Source organism: Zalophus californianus, chromosome 12 (assembly GCF_009762305.2).
Source record: "Zalophus californianus isolate mZalCal1 chromosome 12, mZalCal1.pri.v2, whole genome shotgun sequence".
Taxonomy (NCBI): Eukaryota; Metazoa; Chordata; class Mammalia; order Carnivora; family Otariidae; genus Zalophus; species Zalophus californianus.
The window spans coordinates 14,310,815-14,332,214 of record NC_045606.1 but is presented as its reverse complement, the minus strand read 5'-3'; the positions used below and the strand labels follow the sequence as shown (position 1 = coordinate 14,332,214).

General features: G+C 39.9%; 1 protein-coding gene across 1 annotated transcript in view; it reads left to right on the top strand.

The window, feature by feature from the left end:
• The first annotated feature begins 897 nt into the window (after positions 1–897).
• The window catches only part of POU6F2 (POU class 6 homeobox 2), a 494,308-nt gene continuing 473,805 nt past the window's right edge, over positions 898–21,400 (top strand). Inside the window, exon 1 of the mRNA XM_035723420.1 lies at positions 898–1,002. Within this exon, the coding sequence (XP_035579313.1) occupies positions 898–1,002 (105 nt within the window). The remainder of the gene's footprint in view (positions 1,003–21,400) is intronic.

Here is a 21,400-nt window from a genome sequence, read left to right as displayed (position 1 = left end):
AACTGGGCAATGTCAGGTTGTGTAGGAAGTCAGGTTGTGATCTCAATCCCGAAAGGGTTAAAAAGCTCATACTTAGGAGCACCCTTACAATAGCTGACCCATAATCCATCAACAATCTATCCTCAAGTGTGTGGGATCAAATAGCTTAAATTAAGTGAAAAAAAAGTTGAAGTCTTTGTCAGCACCTTACATCAGTTTAGATGAGCTGCAAGTAAGTCATTTCCTAACCTTTTAGAAAATGAAAAGTTTAGTGACTACTATTTACACGCTTTGAATATTTTATATTTGAGTGGTCATCACAGTTTACACAAATGATTGTATATATCCACTTCCAATCAACAAATATCAGGGTATCTGTGTTCTGCGATGGTTAACATTTCAAGCTTTTCTGTAAAGGTGATATTATATAAAACTGCAAAGATTACTGCGTCTTGTCCAAAGGTCATTTAGAGAATCTGGGAATAAAATCATTAGGGACAGCTTCGCAGAAGTAAGGTGATGACTTATAATTGAAAAGAATTTATGCGGTGGTGTAGAAATCAAAGCCTCAATGATCACATGAAATAGTTAATTTTGTTTTGGTTTTTGTTTTAAACACAGGTTTCTAGAGCATTAAAAAAAAATCCTCAGAGGTTTGTTAAACCTTTAGCGGAAGATTACAGCCAATGTTTTGTCTTTGGAGAAGAGCTGTTTGTCTCACTTTATTTACTTGGTATTGGATATTTGTCAATGTCATTTCATATCTACAGAAAATTCTTACGCTGTATGGAGGTAGTGAATGTGTGTGTGCGTGTCTGCCGGAGGTCACATGACGGTTTCATCCTATTTGGTGGAGCAGCTTGACTTTTTTTCCCCTTGCTTTTGGTGATGGTTGTGAGTGCAGAAGTTGATTGACAGATGCATGCCAGAAACCCCCATTCTCCTTTTCAAAGACAACATATGATGGATTGCGATCTCTCAGCCCAGCAGGATACGGGGACCATGCAAGCTGTAATTGGTCAGGTATGGAGTCAGCCATTTCTCAACTCCCCCTTTTTTTTTCCACAAGGGTCTCACCATATGATTCACATAATTCATATTTACAGTACCATCTTTCTATCTGTATCTCCAGCGACCTGCCAGGGTAGTGCTGAAAGTGCGGGAGGCAAAAGGCACCCAGTAAATCTAGCCAGGGAACCTCAGCCTCAAACTTCCACGAGAGGCTTCACAACAAAAATTAAAGCAACAACAGAGGGGGGAAAAAAAATCCAAGGGCAGATCTAATTTAGAATTTGGCCTGGATGTTAAAAAAAAATCTATGTCTCAGGATTTATTTTCTGTCGAGATGGTGAGCTCTGGAAGAAAGTGTGAGGAGAGAATGAAGTGCTATGTTTCCTAGATAGTAGTTAAAATTGTTCTGTTCCATATTTTTATTTGGGCTGTATTCTCTCTGCCTCTCTCCTCTGTGTGGAAAATGGAAATAGAGCAATACACGTGCCTTTACTTCTAACCCAGATAATGTGTGATTGAGCCTGGTAAATGTAGTAGTGGTCTTGGACGCTGCAGAGGGGCAGGCAGCAAATTAAACACCGCCACACTCTGAAGGGTCCAGGTGGTCTGCTCGGCTTCCTAATGCAATCCAGCACCAGAGCCATAATAAACAGCTCTATTTAGTGCCTCCTCCCTGGATTCAGGGAGGTGAACTGGTCTGGGGTTGCTGTGATGAAATGCCAGAAGAATCTCTCTCTGAGGCCTCACAAGCTGATTTTTAGAGCTTCGCTGTTCTGTCGTCTTTGTCTTCCAAATGGGTCAGTGAGTCTTGATCTTTCCGGTTCGGGCGCTTTCTGTGAAATCGGGACTTCATGTTTGTGTGTAAATGTTTTGCGTCGGGAGCTCAATAAGGAGAGGAAGGGGATGGTTGTATTTTCATTTGCCTTCCAATAACTGAATGGTAGTGCCCTGCTGCAAGGGAAGGGTGATTTTTCTATGCTGGGGGTGGGGTGAGGAAAATGAGAACATATGTGGCTTCTTTCTTTCTTTTCTTCTGGGTAATGTATTTCTGATCCAGTTTTTTTCTAAGTTATCCAGCCTTACTTATGTACTGTTACCTCATCAGTCTGAATGTGGTTACGAATATTGATAAACTCCTGAAAGTTTTTTTTTTTTTTTTTTTTTTTTATGCACACTCTCCAATCAAGAGAAGCTGCCAGGGGGATGATGTGAAATTTGTTTGCTGTATGTTAATAGCATGGTGGAAAATATACCGATTTACTCTGTTTTCAACCAAATTATAGCAAAGCACTTTCGGGTTCTAAAGGCACATGGTTTATTAATACCAGCATGCTTCATAATGTATTTTTAGATGGGAAATGTCAGATACATAATACCATGTTTCCACAGGCTCACAGTATTTTAAAAGCAGTAGATATCTGCTTCGGTGGAACAATATTTTTAAAAAACTTCCAAGTTGGTTTTTGTTATACAGACAGATAAAAAGTGAAGTCTCTGGGCATACATTTGGCAGGAGAAAATATATAAAGACTGATTTTATATACTGTTAATACCCACTTCAGTGTAGGTGTTCACTGATGAACAAGTAAGTATATCAAATTTAACTAAAATAATCGTGGCATATAGGATTAAATAAAGAACCTGTTAAAAAAAGATGACCTTTTCATAGATAAATAAAACTTGATCGCCTGCCTGATAACAGTTTTGTCCTGTTTAATAAAACTTTTCTCAGGTTGCAAACACGTTCTGTCACCCATATGTCATGGTATGGTCATAATCCTGTGCAAAATTACTGTATTTCAGTCCCAGAAAAGAAATAAGATTTCCTTTCATGTATATTTCCCTTAGTTGGGAAAAGAAACCTGGTTTAAAAAAGACAAGAGAGATATTTCTAATTCATTAATCAATATTGTTTATTGGAAATAATTGCAAAGGTATATACTTTTAAAAGGTTCAACTATGTTCTTTAAAAAAGGAAACTGGGATACATTTTACAGATGCCAGATTTAAGCTTCTAGTTTGTCAGGAGTTAAAATTGGTTGTTATTATTACATAGCTTGGTATTTTGTACATACTCTAATTTTTAGACTCAGTATGTTCAGGAATTATACATGTTAATGGCTTGTCACAAATACTTTCTAAATAGTTGCATCAAAGTAGCCACATGTTTTCTGAAGATTTCATTTCTCATAAATTATTTGCTTGAAAAAACCTCAGATACTTTTGTCAAGCTGGGAAATTATAAAAGCAGTTGTTCTGAAGGTTACACAAATTGTCTGTATTAAAAATGTACAAGCTACAATGCTTACTTTTTCTGAAACTGAAACGCTAGTATGCAAAAGGAAAGAAAAATGGCATACTGCTCCATCTGCATATCATAAAAGTCAGAAAACCTAAATTGAGCCCCATCTGTAGATAAAAAAGGAAGATGGCATAGGTATTTGAAATGATTTCCTTTTAATTGTTATAGCACAGGTAAAAATATTTACCCACATGACTACTTCTAATAATGATGAGAATGTGACAATAATCTTTGTTTCTTTTCAATCATAATAAAAAAATAAATGGTTTTATTTTCAGCTGTTGATTTCAGTATCATGTTATACCTACTCAGCAGGTGTGAACAGTCCCATCTGATCATGCAAATGTTAGTTTGCGTTCCTCCTTAAATACATATTGGAATAATAATTATTTCTGTCCTTTTTTTTTTCTTCCTGTTTTTAGTTCTGTTCCTAAGTGGATTTGGGTTAGAGGAGCAGATAACCCATTTTCAATGATATTTTCCATTCAGAATACTGAAAGATTCCCATGAAATACGATCTTTTAGGTTTTTCATTCATCTCTAGGATCAAATATCCAGTTGCTTCCACTGGAGGGGAAGAGTGGACTTTTCTGTGTTGCTGGCCATGATCCAGCTCGGGAGAGTATCCTGGTTCCATGGAGCAGATATTGCTCATAAATGTCTTTCCCCCAGGATTTTCCTTCCCCCGAGCAAGCAATCAAGCAGTCTAGTACTTAAGAACAAACTCCCTGCCTAAGATATCGAGATCAAGAAACTTGGTTCATTCATATAGTTCTTGGAAATCAACTGGGTTTTTGATAGTTATCTGTAGCACGCTTCCTAACCCTTTGAACTATAGGGTGGATTGTTGCCTTCTGATGATTTTTCAAATCGACCCCAACTATAAACAATTAAGCAGTTCTGAGCCATGGTTTTGAATACCCTTTAAAAATGAAGACTCTTGCATTTCCACCTCTCATGGTCATTAAATGTTTACTGCATTTTTTCTTTTTTGCAGACCTGAGCTTGTGAGTGACAGATTAGTTCATCAGTATTACAGACCTCCTGGTTGTTTGTTTGTTTTTTTTTTTTTCCTCATCTCATGCAGACGGGTCACTGTGTCCAATCCTCCTTCTGGCACGGCTGTCCCCAGAGGACCCTTGGCCAGCCTGCCATCTTGATGTGCAGGCCTGAGGGTCTGGGCTGGCTGCACGCTTCCTTATACTGGCTTCTGCAGATATTACAGAGTGGAGGATATTAAATTAGTTGTAAATAAAAACAACAGATGAGGTAAATTAGATAAAAATATTTATCAAGCATATCTAAGAGTTTGCTAGGAATGGGAGAGACACAGCTGGGTAAAAGTGCTCATGGGTCCACGTCCAGTGGACATGGCTAAGTGATCCGTGGAAGAGTGGAGAAACCAGGCTTAGTAGGGTAAGAAGTGCATTCGAAAGCTTTTGGAATTTTCCTTATCAGGAAAATGGGTCTTCGTTGTTTTTTTTTTTTTTTCTTTTTCCAAGATAAATGTAGACAACCTAGAGTGTTTAAAAGTGGAATGTTGTTATTTGAGACAGGGCTCGAGTGTGTGTGCTGATGGCTCAGAGGCCAAGTGCCATAACAGTGTGTTTGGCTCAATAGGATCTCAGTGCATGTTTTCTCATATGAAGATTGTAAAACACAAAAATATTTCATTGTTCTGGTAGTAAAACAATTGTGTATGTGGGTTTATACCCTTCCTGTTCCCAAAAGTATTTAGCATGGCTCTAAGGACAGTGTGTTTAACCAGTACATACCCAGGCTGACGTGAAATGGAGGTGGTCCAGGGAGAGGGGACCCCGCTGGTGTGTAGAAAACACACTTGCCTATTGTCCTCAGTCCATTTCGACTGGTTTTCATGCCCTTTATATAAAAATTAAACTTGAGGGCTAACCTAACCCTGTTTTACCCATGCCAAGCATAAATTGCATGTGTTCTGAAAACTCATTTTTGGAGGTGTGAATGCCCTTTCCTTACGAAACCAACATATCACTTCAACGAATTTATATACTTGAGGGCTGTGAAATTGTTGTTTGGATTTAATGGAGAATGCTTCTTTTCAGGGTATTATAAGTGAAGAGTATACTAGAAAAATACAAATTAATTAAGGATTATTCTTTCTGAATACAAAATGGTGCTAGTATCCCTTTTGTAAGGAATCGAATTGGTACTGTGTATTTCCAATTGAGTCAATACTCCACTTAGAGGAGAGTTGGCGTTAGCTTTTTATAGTCTTTGGACGGACTCAATTTTTATTACCTTTAAAATATTTTAAAATTGAAGTTCAGGGTGTCACCTCAGTCGTGTTTAAATTGTAAAGCCAATTTTGTCCATTAAAGGAACAATGTCTCAATATAGTAATGATACTATACAATAATGTCAATAATACTCACCCTGCACGGGGAAGCTGGTCTCGAAATCACGCTTTCTTTTCTATTTCTAAGATCACTGAATGAGACTCTCTCTATCCGAGTATAGATTTCTATGGTTAAGAATCTAAAGCTTTTGGATTCACGTCTCTAGAATATGGAGAGAGGTTGCTGGAACACAGAAATAGAATACTTTTGAAAGAAAGTTTGAATGTAATATGTATCCTGTGTATCAAATCTTTAGTACTTGCTGGGGAGGTGAGTGAAAGAAGGCATCCTTCCGTTCACAGTCACTTTGCCATGTAAACTGCATTTTCCCCACCAGTTGAAAGCATCTTTCTGTTTTTGTCTTTATGGTTTGCCAAAATTAGAACTTAGTAATACGTCTGCAAATATTGAGAAGCTCCACCTTCCTTCGCATTGTGATATCACGTAAGCTGTTCCTTTTTTCTACCACTTAATTGAGTAAAAAGTAAGGTTGTGAAATACAAGGCAAATATCAAAGGATCAGACCTGAAGACAAAGAGGCAACAAGGTAAATATTGGCCATCATTTTGAGCACTAACAGAAAATTTAAATGATATGACGTTGAAATTCATTTGTATTTTGGGGCCAAACTTTTACCTGGGAGATAGTTAGTAGCTGCACTCATTATAATTTCACACCTTCATTTATGTTCTTCCTTTTCTTTCTCCCTCCCTTCCTTCCTTTTTTGGGAGGACTGGAGGTGCTAAAACATGTACCCAAGAAAGTAAACTACTAGGTCAAACCTCGTTCTGGGATTACATGTCAGTACTCTGTTGAGCCATGTTGTCTTGAGCTGATCCAAAATTACAATCAAAATGTGTACCAGTGGTGCTTTTTTACACATTCTTCTGAACCTTAGGTTGAAGAAGGAGCTCTGAGAAGCTGTCATTCCATTTCACTAAAATTCATTTTTTCTTTTCTAATATTTTCTTGCTCTTCCCAATTCTTCAGTGGGAGCCAGTGATGGCGAAAACTGCCTAATTTTACCTAATTCCTTCCTGGTTTGCCCTCCGTTGTGTTATTTTCTTTACTCTACCTATAAAGCTATAAATTACCATATTATTATTTCAAGCCTACCACTTCTAAATATAAAACCATTGCATGTAAAGAAGAGCAAAATAATTGAAAAATTTCTGATTATACTAAAGGCAAGTCTTGAGGGTTTAAAACAGGTGTTTTTCAAGTTGGTTGGTTTTAGAAAATAGCTTTTTGTTTTATCACTAGCTTTAAAACCCCCCTGATAGGGCGCCTGGGTGGCTCAGTTGGTTAAGCGACTGCCTTCAGCTCAGGTCATGATCCTGGAGTCCTGGGATCGAGTCCCACATCGGGCTCCCTGCTCAGCAGGGTGTCTGCTTCTCCCTCTGACCCTCTTCCCTCTCGTGCTCTCTATCTTTCATTCTCTCTCTCTCTTGAATAAATAAAAATAAAAAAAATCTTTAAAAGAAAAAAAAAACCCCATGATAGCAAGAACTCTTTCTTTAAAAGACGGAGATTAGCTGTTGATACTTGGTACTGATTCCAGGTGAACTGCAACTGTATTCCCTTCAGCCACATTTTTTCTAACCAGAAGCACAAGAAAAACAAAATTGAAGATCCACAGAATATTCTAAATTTCACTTATTTTCGGGGGCTGGATTATTTCAGTGGGAAGAGACACCCATACAATTTCCAGCTCTTACATCCTAAGGTCAGAGATGCAAATAAATGTGTCCACACCTTGAGTGAAGGAAAAGGAAACTAACTCAAACGCATTGCTGTGGTATTTTGCTCTCTTCCTTCACTGTCATTTCTGCCCTCAGCTTTTCCTCTCTTCCCCACTGTAATCCAGAGTCAGTTTGATGAGTAATAAGTGGAAAGTGAATCCTTGTGGGCTGCCCAGGCAGCAAAGGGCATGAGAGAAAGAGAGAGAGAGAGAGAGGCAAGACCCGAAGCAAAACAAAGCAGACGCGTAGCAGGAAACTCACCAACACGCCTGATTCCGTAGTTAGTATTTGTGTGAAGTTATTTTGTAAGCTGGTTTCATCTCACCTAGCGATTTCAGATCACAGAACTAAGCAGCGAGACAATTACTTTAGGACAAGACAAATACAATTTTAAAACAAAGCCAAAAGCGGCGGGGGGGGGGGGGGGGGGCAGAGAAAAAGAAAGAAAAGCTTTCCAGTGCTTGTGCCATGGAACAGGAATTTTGAAATTAAGGAACACTTGATCTTGGGAGCTTTCTGCAAGAGTTGAACCAGTGTTTAGGTGCTGGGGAATAGCAGCTTTATGCAAATAGGTGTTTTGTGTGGTTAATAGGATGTTGACTCTGCATATTTGACAACTTTGATTTTTCAGGACTAATGAGAAGATATTTGAAGAAGAAAACATCTGTGTCTGGCACCTAAACCCTTACAGAAACAGATCTACTTTACAAAGATTAAACACTTGTTAAATGGTGTTTTTTTGCATTGATCAGAACTCAAACTCCTCTTACAAAGAACAAAGTGCACCATTTATAGAGAGGTTAGCTTTCTGTGCAGAATTCATGCACGAGTTTTGTTTTTTTTTTTAAAGTAGAGGCAAATCACCAACAGAGAAGCATGGATATCAGAAACCCTAATTGGTATGGAAGGTATGTGGGGGGAAAAAAGTAGATATTTCTTAGATTGCCAGTTGTATTCTTTCAAAATTGGACGCCAGCGTGGGCGAGAATGGGGCCAGGTACACAGTCCTGGGCTCTGGCAATCTAAACCTGCTTCAGATAGAGCCAGTTAATTTGGTAAACCTTAAATAATACTAGAAAACAAGGCTCTCTCAACCTTTTGGAGAAAAGGTTGAGAGTGGGGACAAATGTAAAACCCTGCTTAACGTGCGCAAATAAAGCCAAGAACATCAAGCTCATTTCACTTAGTGTCAGCCCTGATGATTCATCATTATGGTCAGAGCAAACTGTGGTCTCTGGGCTGAAACAATTTTATCCATTTTTTTTTTTTTTTAACAGAATGTTCCAGCTTGGATCTTATATCCTTAGGGTTACAATATTGAATTCTGAATCGGGAAACTTAATCTTGCAGCCAGATTTGACAAGATGCTGGTTGAACGGGAGGCAGAAGCGATTGTAGGATGAAACGCCCCAGGTCAGAATTTGGGAAAAGAGGAGATTTTGTGGAAATTTGGCTGTGTTGTAAGAACCCCAAATTTGAAAATTTCTCACTGCTCATATCAGCAGATGGTGTTCAAGGGTCTGAAAAGCACATCACTGGCTGTATTCATTTTCTCTGTTTCAAAGCTCTCTTTAACAGTTAATTTTTACACATTCTGAGGTGTATTTCTCAGTGTGTTACTAATGTTGCTAATGTAAAGACATTTGTAAGACTATTCAAAAGGTTTCTGGAAGCAAAGATGAACATTATTGCTCAAATCCAAGACAGTTATATTGTGTTTCTAGGCGAAATGCTAATGCCTGATTAAGGAACTAAAGTTTTTCTTTTTTGAAAACTTTTTCCATTTGTAAACAAACCTATGTGTAGATTTCCAGGGACTAAAGAATTTGGAGTAAAAATGAAAATGAGGCAGTCTAATTAGTGAACACACACACACACACCCTGTAGACATTTTAGGAATGCTTGCTTATTTAACCTCTAATAATATAAAAAATATTTAACTGTTTTCAATTTTAATACATGAAAAAATTATGGTAGGTGTTTATTTAAAATATTCTTCCTTAAAAAAAAATTCTTCCTTTCACCTAAGTTGTTCAAGAGAATGGAAAAACACTTTGCAACTTCTAGAAATCAGGATTACTGTTGAGTACATAGTTGATCACTATACTGTAAAAGGATGATTATTATGGTACTGGAATTACTTTTACATGGGATGGTAATCGCCTTCCGAAAACAAGGGTGCTTTGTTTTGCAATGTACTTCCATTTTATAGCTACTTTCTATAAATGCTGAAACATGTCAACCGGGATTGTTTTCTCTCTTTCTGCAATTATCCGTCAAATAGAAGTTAAATAGCTAGTTCAGGCAAGGAGTGGAGCATCTGAGTGAAACCTACAGAACATAAACCCAATGTTATATGCAGATGATTGAGGCAAGTTACATAGTAGAATCCTAAGAGTCTTTTTAAATTTTTTATTAAATTATAAGAGCAATGTATGCTTATGACAAACAATTTCAACAATACAGGAGACTATAAAGTGAAAAGTAAAGTACCCCATCATTCCACCCCACAAATAACCATCATCAATAATTCATTATATCTTTCCAGAAATTGTCTATGCATGTGTAAGCACAGAAAATCTTCAGACAACCCAAGTAGATTCATACTACATACAGAGTTCTACAACTTCCACAGTTTAAAAAACATACGTTGAGCAGCTCATATTATTACAAATAGATTTCCATCTTTCTCCATCATATTCCCTCATATGGATAGACACTGACCTGTTTAACCAGTTCCTTTCTTTATTGAGATGTAACTGATATAACAGCATTATGATAGTTTCAGGTGTATAATACAGTGATTCAATATCTGCATGTATTGCAAAATGATCATCACAATACATAACCACTTCTCTCCTGACGAGCATCTACTTTTCAGAAGTAAGTTAGTCTCTGCAATAAGACTAACACATAGAGATGTTTCATTTCTTCTAGCATCAACAAATCCCAGAATCTTCTTACTGGGGTTTCCTTTACCAAAGGAATTCATAAGTAGTGTCTCCTAAGAGAAGATGATGAGTAATGTTAGAGGTGAAGGTTAGCTTTATATGCCACAAGAACACATATTTATCATTTCTATATTGAATCCTCAAGCCAATGAAAATCCCAGTAAAGATCACAACATCATATTTCGTGATAAAGAAGAAAGACTAGGAGATAATGACATAATGACATAAAGAGCCAGTTCTCAATCAGTTGCATTATGACTCTAAAACTCTGTTTGGTTCAAGCCACCAGTTAAGCTGAACAAAATGCATAACTTATTTTCTCACATGGGTCTCAGTGCTATTTATTAAGGTAATTGACAGAGATCTATGTTTCCAATGCATGATTCAGTTAGTGTACCTAGATTAGTGAAAAAGAGACCAGAAGAAATTCATGGTAATGACTGTCAGTTAAATTCCTGTTTTCTATATTTCATATTGTCAGACTAATCCTTCAACCATGATTCATAGGTTAAATAATGAAGTCAGGAGAAGGGCCGGATCAAAACTAATCAAACATAGCCCTTGAATTCAGTTAATTTAGAGTTTTGGGGAAGGTGGACAAAACATAGGCTCCTTAAATATTTAAGAGAACATGAAGAGTTATGTTTTACGTTTCTTTTAGGATAGGTCTCTGCTCATTCATCTTAACCACATCACTTCCCATATACTAAGAAAATGAAGTGGGTGGTAATGTTATCTTTATTTGTATAAGAGATGGGAGTGTGAGCTAACTGTGACATCTTTCACTGTCCAGATTCGCAGCACTGAGTTCATGGAGCTGCTGGTTGGGTGGGTGGGTGCGCCCTCCTTCTCTCTTCTTCCCCACAGAGGGTGGGACAAGTAACCTGGATAGGAATCGATCATGCTTCATTTATGAGTTTAAAAGTAGCTGGCTCCCTCACGTGGAGCTCAAAACTGGCTCCCAAGAACAAACTGCAGAGCAAAGCGTGGGTCTTACTTCTCTCATCTAAAACCCACAGCTCTGAGAAGTTAGGTGCAAATCATCATTCCCATTTTATGGACATGGAAACTGGCTCAGAGAGGTTAGATGTCTTCTTCGCAGCCTATTGCCAGTGAAGAAAAGAAGTGAGCTTCAAACCTAGAAATGCTTTCTAAGGGTTTGCTGTCTTCCTCTATGCCGCTTCTTAACCCTGGCTGCCTTTTAGAACCACCTGGAGCAACCTTTGGAAAATCTATTGGTATGCAGGATCCATTCCCAGAAATTATTTTTTTTAAGATTTATTTTATTTCTTTTTGGGGGGAGGGGCAGAGGGAAGGGGAGAGAGAGAGAGAATCACAAGCAGACTCCCAGCTGAGTGTGGAACCCGATGTGGGGCTTGATCCCAGGACACCAAGATCATGACCTGAGACAAAATCACGAGTTGGATGCTTATCCAACTGAGCTGCCCAGGTGCCCAATCCCCAGAAATTCTGATTCAATTTATCTGGGTAAGGCCTGGATATTGGAATTTGGAAGAAGCTTTACAGGTAATTTTAATGCACTCTATCACAGTGCCTCTTAAATGGAATGAACGCTATTTTAAATAATAAAATGAGATAATGAAGATTAGACCCTGTTACCCCCTCCTCCCATGCATGCACACACACAATCAAAAATCCATAGCAAAAGAATGGAGGGAGTTCAGTCTGGTATTCAGTGTGTGTGTGTGTGTGTGTGTGTGTGTGTTTCAGTGGGAATCTTGAATCTTGTAAGCTGTGTCGAATATCTACGTTAATGTTTAATAACATTTTTTATCCAGAAAAGAACTAGATATTTAATCATCTTAAAAATAATACTGATGATAATCTACCAATTAGTAAGCACTTACCAGGTGTTGGGAACATTATAAACATACTTTATCCCTCATGGTATCTTTGTGAGGTAATTACTGTTATTATTTCCAGTTTACCAACTAGGTGACTGAGGAAGTGACACAAGGTCCCACGGACAGCAAGTGGCCAAACTGGAATTTGAACTAAGGATGTTGGAAGCCTTTCATCATACACAAAATCACAGAAATGAAACATGGTCCTACACATTACCTGTGGGAAGTATGATTCTTAGAATCATCTCTGGATGAAGGCAGATTTTATGACAGAAATGTCTCGTGTTTCTCCCCTCTCTCCACTGTCTACCCTGCTCCTTCCTCTCTCCCTCCCTTTCTGTTTTCTTTTCGTCCTTCTTTTCTTAGAATCCATATCTTAGATGTTTTCTATACATGAACTTTACTGTTGTTATTATTACCTGTTGTAAGTGGGCTATATCTGGTGGTCTTTTATAATACACAGAACAACAGAATAAGTCGAAGAGTGGAAGGGTAAGTTGGTGCTCTCTGGTCGGCTTCCATAGAAACCGTTGCTGCTACTAAACCAGGGGTCACCCTGGCCTCCCATTTCTTCGTGCCCTGGGAGATGTGCCTTCAAACACAACAGACCTTAAACAGAGTGACCAGTGGGCGCTGTTCTGTGTGTACGAGGAACAAAATTCCCATAGATGGTTTCAGGGAGGACTTGAAGGTTTTCAAAACAAATTGATATGATATGATGATACTATATGATATTATGTCATAAGTAAAATGTTATAATATACAAATATATAAAATAGAAAACAAGTTCACCTTTTTTAATAGTCCTCACTATTTGAGATTAATTGAGAAACTCTTGTTTTTATCTTTTAGCTGATTAATATTCTATCTATCTATCTATCTATCTCTTTTTTAACTGATTAACATTCTCATTTACATTTGAAATCAGCGAGTTAAATTTATAAGATGACCTTGCTTTCTCTATTCATTCTTCATAAAAACTCAACTAAATTCTAGGGATGCCTGGGTGGCTCAGTTGGTTAAGCGTCTAACTTCTGATTTCTGCTCAGGTCATGATCTCAGGGTTGTGAGATGAAGCCCGAGTTGGGCTCCATGCTAAGGGTGGAACATACTTGAGATTCTCTCCCTCCTTCTCCTTCTGCCCCCCGCCCCCCGCCCCCTGCTCGCTTGCTCTCTTTCGCAAAAAATAAGAACAAAAACAAAAAAAACAGAAACAAGAAAACCCAACTCAACTAAATTCTAGCCGAATGTGCATTGGCACTTCTGGACTAATTTTTATAAACTAATTATAGTGCTGTAATTAAGATTATGCTGGTGGGAGGTCAGTGATTCTCCCAAGAAGATGTTTCTTAACTCAAATTTTGGAAAACTTTTAATAATATTGTGGCATTTCTCCTATATCAATTCCTTTTTTTTTTTTGAAATTGAGGTAAATAAAGGGTATCTTCTATCTTGCTTAACTATTTTCAATTAAATTTCTTCCTGTCAAGCGGCATTTTCGACATTTGCTGCCCTGGAGGCAGTCATGGGGCTGGAAAGGAGAAATCTTTCCCTACCCAATAAAACATTAATTTTGTTTGCATTTGTGTATTATGGATGTAGGACCAAGTGGAGTTTACTTTTAAATATCTCTCTAACCTTTACACATAACGCAGTCAGGTTAGAACTCACAGATATATGGTTAGTAGACAATAGGATGGTTTGGTGAAATGAATCACTATGATCTTCAACAAACTACTCACTGCTTTGGAACACCAGAAGTGAACAGAACACTTGGTAAAGACGGCGGTTTTGCCTGGAGCTTGTAATCCCCTGTGGTATAACTATATCCTGGCCCACCGCCTCTTCCAGACCTACACCCCTTCTCTCCCATGAGCACTCTGCATCATGGGAAGGAGATGTGGTCATTGTTCTGACAAATAAGCTGAGTCTTATAACACCTCCGGCAGGGGCCCAGCACTGGGAGACACTGGGTTAAGCTTGTGGAGAGGTAGTAAAAGTGAGGTGTATGCCCAACAGCAGAGTCTACAAGGTGCTCTTGGCTCATTTTTTATCCAAGCCTCGTTTTAATGCCACATAGAGGGGAGCATGCATGTTTAATAAAAACTTCACTTCTTTGTCCAGTTCTTACACTGTAGATCACCCTTGGCTCTGTTAGTTAAATACAGGGACTTCTAGTGCTGTCTGAAAAGCAGCAACAAGAAGTTGGTCCAGGGTGATATTTCCTCTTCTGTGCCAAATTCAGAGCATACCAGCTTGGTGGTTTGGCAGTCACCATGATATTGGTGACAAATGACCTTTTCTGCCTACCTAAGTTAGGCTACCCAAATCTGTCAGAGCTCTGAATGTCAAGATGGTGACGCTGCCAGGGCATTTTCCTTCCTTGGACAGTGTCAGATAGAAGCCCTATTAATAATTCTCTTATTTTAATCCACAAATCCTGCTTCTCTTTGGCTCTCACTTTCTCTCCTGTTTTTACCCCAGTGAACCTAGTTGCACATTCATCTGGCTGGGTAGGTTGATGGCCATGATTACAAATCAATACAAGGTAAATCAAATCTGACAATGGGACACACAGAAAAAAGTGAGGGGTATGCTAGAATTCAAGAAGGTAGACGATATGAGCTGAAAAGTTTGGACGGTTTCTCACCTATTCATACCTCTTGTTCTTCAGTATTTCTTGAAAGTTTTTTTTTCCCCCTCTTTTCAGTTGGACCAAATTTTTATTAGGGAGTTCTAAAGGAAACATCGAAGGCAAGGGACCATGCTACCTCCCGGTTATTTGGTTAAAATCAGCTGGAGAAGTTGATACCACATCACAGTACAGGGGCTCAACTTACGTTTCTGAGCAAATGAACAGAAGACTGTATCTGTGACCCACTAGCCATTATTTAAGGTTGGGAAAAATTATGATTATATATATATATTTAAAGATATTATTCATTTGAGAGAGAGAATGAGAGAGAGAGAGAGAGAGAGCACATGAAGGAGGGGAGGGTCAGAGGGAGAAGCAGACTCCCTGTCGAACAGGGAGCCCGATGCGGGACTTGATCCTGGAACTCCAGGATTATGACCTGAGCCGAAGGCAGTCGCCCAACCAACTGAGCCACCCAGGCACCCTTATGATTATATATTAATATAAAATAAATAGGTGCCTCATGTGCTCATTTCTTTTATTGGGGTTTTAATGGGCAGTAAATAAGATCCTTTCTTTAATTCTCCAGTTTATTTTCCCTTTATTACTTACAGAGCTCATTGAAAAATGTGGCTTTGTATCGGCAAAATGGGCGATGGGCTTGCTAATTGCTTACGACCCTATATTTTGATCTTGGGACAGCCCATCAAAGGAGAGTTTGGGTCTGACGAAGAGACCCATTTCTGCAGGATTTCTGCCTCCTAAGGGGAGTGGTGTCAAGAGGGAAACAAATTCTTTATGGATGTGGAGGACCATAAGTATCACACTCTTGTCACCCACCAACGCGATACAAAATTTCTCCTCTGCGGGGGTGAGAAGTCCATTCACATGAAAACACGAGGCCAAGGGATCAGCGTCCCCCCACCGCAACCTTTTTCTGGGCAATTCTATGTGGTCTGTTTTTGCAGGAAGTGGGTGATATTGGTATCCTATTGGAGTCCTTGTCAGACTGAGTATCCAAACAGAGGGATTTGGATAAAATAAGGTCCTGGGATTTCTGTATTCTCACTTTAGACGGGTGCAGAAATGCCTCCTATCTTTCCTCTGCCGCCCCTCCATCCCTATCGCTTTCCCTCTCTCTCCTTTTCTCCCTCTCTCCATTCCTCCCTCCCCCCCTCCTTTCCTCCCTTCCTTCCATCTTTCTTTCTGTGAAATTGGCCCACAGTCACGTTAGACAAATTGAAGGAGTTGCTAGGGACGCTATAGGTTTGTTCTCTTTATAGTCACCATCTTACCCTCCCCTGCCTTCCACTTTCCACAACTCTTAAGACTTTCTAGAGGTAGTTGCTGTTATGTCTGGTCGCTCGGTACCTGCTGTGGGACGCTTCCTCTACCACGGCTGTCTCTCTTCTTTCTAGAAGTAGAATGTGCTTCTCAAGCGGTTTTGAAGTCTTGAGGTCTTCAGTTGCCTTTGCTGTTTAGTTCCCTCCCAAAATTCCTTGTCTGGGAATTTTTGTTTGTGTGTGGTGCTACTAGTTTCATTCTAGAATATGGAAATGGACTTGAAAATTATTTTCCATTTTCATATTGCTGTCTAAAGGGAAAGTGGCTTCCTCGCCTGCGACTTCTTTCCTTTTTTTCCCTTAAATTTTTAAAAAAATTTTTAAAGGTTTTATTTATTTATTTGACAGAGAGAGAGACAACGAGAGAGGGAACACAGCAGGGGGAGTGGGAGAGGGAGAAGCAGGCTTCCTGCTGAGTAGGGAGCCTGATGTGGGGCTTGATCCCAGGACGCTGGGATCATGACTTGAGCTGAAGGCAAACACTTAACGACTGAGCCACCCAGGTGCCCCTTCTCTTAAAATTTTTAAATAGATTTGATTTATTTATTTGACAGAGGTAGAGAGATAGTGATAGTGAGAGCACAAGCAGGGGGAGGGGCAGAGGGAGAGAGACAAGCGGGCTCCCTGCTGAGCAAGGAACCCAGCGTGGGACTTCATCCCAGAACCCCAGGATCATGACCTGAGCCGAAGGCAGGTGCTTAACCAACTGAGCCACCCAGGTGCCCCATCACCCACAATTTCTTACTCTATTTCACATTGCGTTTAACTTAATCCCCATGAAATCCAGTGGATGCTTATTTTTGGCACATCTTAATGTTGAATCTTAAAAAATGAAGGAGGGGGACGCCTGGGTGGCTCAGTCAGTTAAGTGTCTGCCTTCAGCTCGGGTCATGATCCCAGGGTCCTGGGATCGAGTCCCACATCGGGCTCCCTGCTCGGCGGGGAACCTGCTTCTTCCTCTCCCTCTGCCTCTCCCCCCTGCTTCTGCTCTCTCTCTCTCTGACAAATAAATAAATAAAATATTAAAAAAAAAATGAAGGAGGGATACAAGGTTTTACTTAGCAGACATAAAAGACAAAGAGAGGGAGACAAACCATAAGAGATTCTTAATCATAGGAAACAAACTGAGGGTTTCTGGGGGTGGGGTGGATGGGGGGATGGGGTAACTGGGTGATGGACATTAAGGAGGGCACATGATGTGATGAGCACTGGGTGTTATATGCAACTGATGAATCACGGAACTCTACCTCTGAAATTAATAATACACTATATGTTAATTAAAAAAAAGAAAGAGGAATGAGGAAATGAGGGCATTGAATTTGTGTTTCAGAAGTTTATATTGACTGGCTGTTAAGTTGTATGTGGATCAAATAAATAAGACATGACCAGAATAACACAACTAAGGGACAGCTCATAAATCTGATACCATCATTTTCAGAGGTTTCATGAAAATATTCTTCTATTTGTTTAGTGGTAAAAACAAATTTGTCCTAATACTTTGCCACCTCTAAACATGTTCCTTAGAATATTACTCTGGGTGGAAAGCTTTTATTACTCCTCACGTTAGCAGTGTTTTATGCAACACAAATCAATTGACTATGAATCATTTTCATCTTTCCACAGTCTAGGATATGGATTATTCAAATCATGTTTTAAAACTTTTAATACAAAAAGCCACAGAAGATCCTGTTAAGTTGGCAACCACATGTGTACTTACAAATTGAAAAAGTTGATGAATAAGGAATGTAATGAATGAAGAGATTATTTTGGTACTTAGAAAACAAAAGCATGAATTTAGACTACTCTAGTTGATTCTTGAATAAAATTTTCTCAAAATAACGCACAAGTACAGTTATGTTAATGAACTATTTTATAATTTATATTTCTGTGAGATGAGCAAATAGCAATATCTGAGCATTTGACATTTAATTTTTTCTTGGTTTTCCTGCTGAATTTTAAACATAATAATGAAGAGAATATATATATGTATATATGTGTGTCTATGTATTCTTATTTTAATGAAAAAAGTATTGCTATTCTGCATATAAATTGAGGGAAAAGAAATATAGGCCTACTTAGGGGGAAAAAAAGGAGTTTTGCTTATCAGTAAAATAGTGTTGTTTGGATGAATATCCTGCAGAAACAGTTACGAGTTTCGAGTTTCAAATTAGAATTCTGTAATATTATAAAATATGAATGGTATCTAAAAAGAAAAACCATGAAAATGTCAGGAATAATGTCTAAGGGCAAAATGGGGACTTTTCAGGGGTTGCAGGTTTAGGCTTATAGTTCCGAAAACAAGCTAAAGGAAAGTCCGTCTAGCATCTCAAGTGAGAATGAAAAACACGGATATCTGAATTTCAGGATTTTACACACACACACACACACACACACACACACGTATGCACGCACATATAAATTGATGGTCTTTCCATATAGAAAACCTTTACTTTGTTTTTCTCACAAGAGGTCAAAGCTTGTGAAACCTTCAGGTTTGATCTGTCAATGTGGAATTCCATGGAACAGGTTGAGTCAGGTGCTGGAGTTCATGTTTCAGAGCATCTGGCCTCTTAATACACAAGAGAAGCAACATGCTCTCAGGGGCTTGAGCACCCCCCCACCTTGGGTTGGGGGGCGCAAAATTTAACTCAGTTCATTCCTTAGTACCGTTTACTGCCCTTGGTAATATGCATCTTTTTTGTCTTTGCTAAAATAATGTGTCAGTATACTGGGCTGAACAAACGTTTTGTTCACCTGGAATTCAAAGTATCTGAGGCTAATAAAAGGGCAAACCCATCGATTATGTTAGTGCCGACTCTTCTTCGTTAGTCTCAGTTCTCCTTTCTTAGTTGAGATGTGGATAAATATGTCATCCCTGCCAAAAAGAATGGGAGCCCTGAGTTGCAGGAGCGCCCCCTGGATGAGGGCGGGGAAGCAACAACCCGGAAACGGGAAAGGCCCGCTGGGAGAGGCGGAAGGTCTGCCAGTAGGTGTCTGCTCTCCTGGGGGCGGAAGGACCGGCAGCTGGCAGGTTCCAGGGGAGGGGAGGGGGCAATGCAGAGGAGAATGAATTCTACACGACCCAGAGGACAAAGGGAAGGGAGTTTAAGCCAGGAGATGCAGTCCCCAGGACCAGGGTGCAGAGGGAGCATTTGGGCACAAACAAGATGGCGGTCTGATTATGAAGCTCAGGCTCGGGGACAGAGCAGGACTAGAAGGCTGACCAACATGAGAACTCTCTAGTGCCCATGACAGGGGTGGTTAAAGCCTCGGGGCAGGCCTGAGCGCGAGGCGCTGGTCAGTGGCTCTCTGGATAAGGACGGGTGGTGAGGTCAGAGAAGCAGGCCAGCCTTGTCTTGTTTTACCCTTTGCGCCATTTCCTCCCCTGTTTCCGTTTCCCACGCTGGCTCAGCCCCTCCTCAGTTCAGGCCCCCACTCAGCTCCCTGTTCCTTCAGTTCCTGGCCCAGTTCAACTCCCAGATAAGTGCTCACAACGTGCCATTTTGATCTCATCACTCCTCTGCTCAGCCTCTGGCTACTGTGGCCAGATTTATACCTTCCGCTTTGGACCCCAGCGTATTTTCCTGACTTCCAGCAGCCCCTACCCCAGGCCAATCTCCTCAGATCTCCTTATGGAACCTTCCAAAGGGATTCCCCACAGGAAATCCTTGGAAAGGAGCGAACTAGCATATATGTTACTCATAGAATCCGAAGCCTAATTTTTGAATTATCTTCCCTATAGCTCATTGGGTAGCATCTTGATACCTTTGTGCCTCAATTATTTCTATTTAAGAAGGCATAGAAACTACGGAGTTGCTTCCCAGAGATTCCTTGGGATTTCACGACTGTGAATTTCTTCTGTGTCTTGAGGTATTACTAGAATCATACAAACCAGGACAATTTCATTAGAAAATTGAAACATGGGGCCCCGAGCGATTTTTTTTTTTCATACTCAAAAATACTAAAATATTATGAAAGAAGCTGACTTCCAAGAATGACTCCTCTGGAACTTGTCTTTTTCAGTGGGGTATCTGTGTAAGATATGTTTCTCCCACATTCTCAAGATGATATTGCCAAGTGGTTAGGAGGGAGGGTTGGGATATGGGAATGCAAGCCTTGGAATACCAGCCCCATTAGCCTTTACACCTTGGACAACTTACTTGGCCTCTCTGGGTTTCAATTTCTCGAACCGTGAGGTGGGGGTGATGAAAAGGCCACCCCAGAGAGTCACTTGGAGGATTTAACAAGATTATTCATATGAATGAAGCTCAGTGCCTGGTGCACAGGAAAAACTACTGTGCCTTCCATGTTTTAACAATTGTCATCCATTGACTTCTTCTTGTCCGTTCCCTCTCTACTGGAACTTTCCTTGTAGGAGAAATGGAAGTGGCCCTCCACCTTTGCCTTTTGTCTGTGATATTGCTGACCACACTTCCTGAAGTTCTTTAGCGACTTCACTTCCTTGACCCTAGCATAATACTCCTAGTTTTCTTACCCTCTTCTATTTAACTTGCTGCTCGCTTTGTCTCCTCTCCAAAAACAGGCATCCCTCAAGGTTGAATCCTGAGTTCTCTTCTGTTTTCTCCTATAGTGCCATCACCTTCAGTAACTTCGACTAGCATTTCTCTTCTTGAATCCACTTCCAGCGCTGACTACCTTTGTGACTGTATCGACCTGGATACTGGGTTTCCCCCTAACCAGCATCATGTTGGAACCTAAACCCATCTTTCCGACAAAACCATTCCACCTACAAGAATAATGATGAGCACTTATTAAACTCCTACTGTGTGCCAGACAGTGTTCTTAACTTTACATTTATATCCGGCTCAGCAAAAGCAAATGGCAGAGTTGGAATTCAAACTCCAGTGGTCTGACTATGTTTGTACCTCTTGACCTGCTCATTGCTGCAGAGGATATCACAGCCTTCTCTTCACCTCGGTTCCTCCCTCTCCCTCACCTCCCACATTTAATGAATGGACAGAGCTCACGGGATCTACCTGGGTTGGAAATCTCTGTCTATTCTTGCTTCCACCCTCTCTTTCAGACTTTTGTTCTTCTCACCTGGACTACTGAACTAAGGCCTTCCAGTCTTTCTATTCCACATCAGTGCCCTTCAAACATTTCTGCTTTCAAATAAATTTTACACGAAAGCCCTAAATGTAGAGCAAAGGTAGTGGAGCTCTGGCAGAAGTTGGGG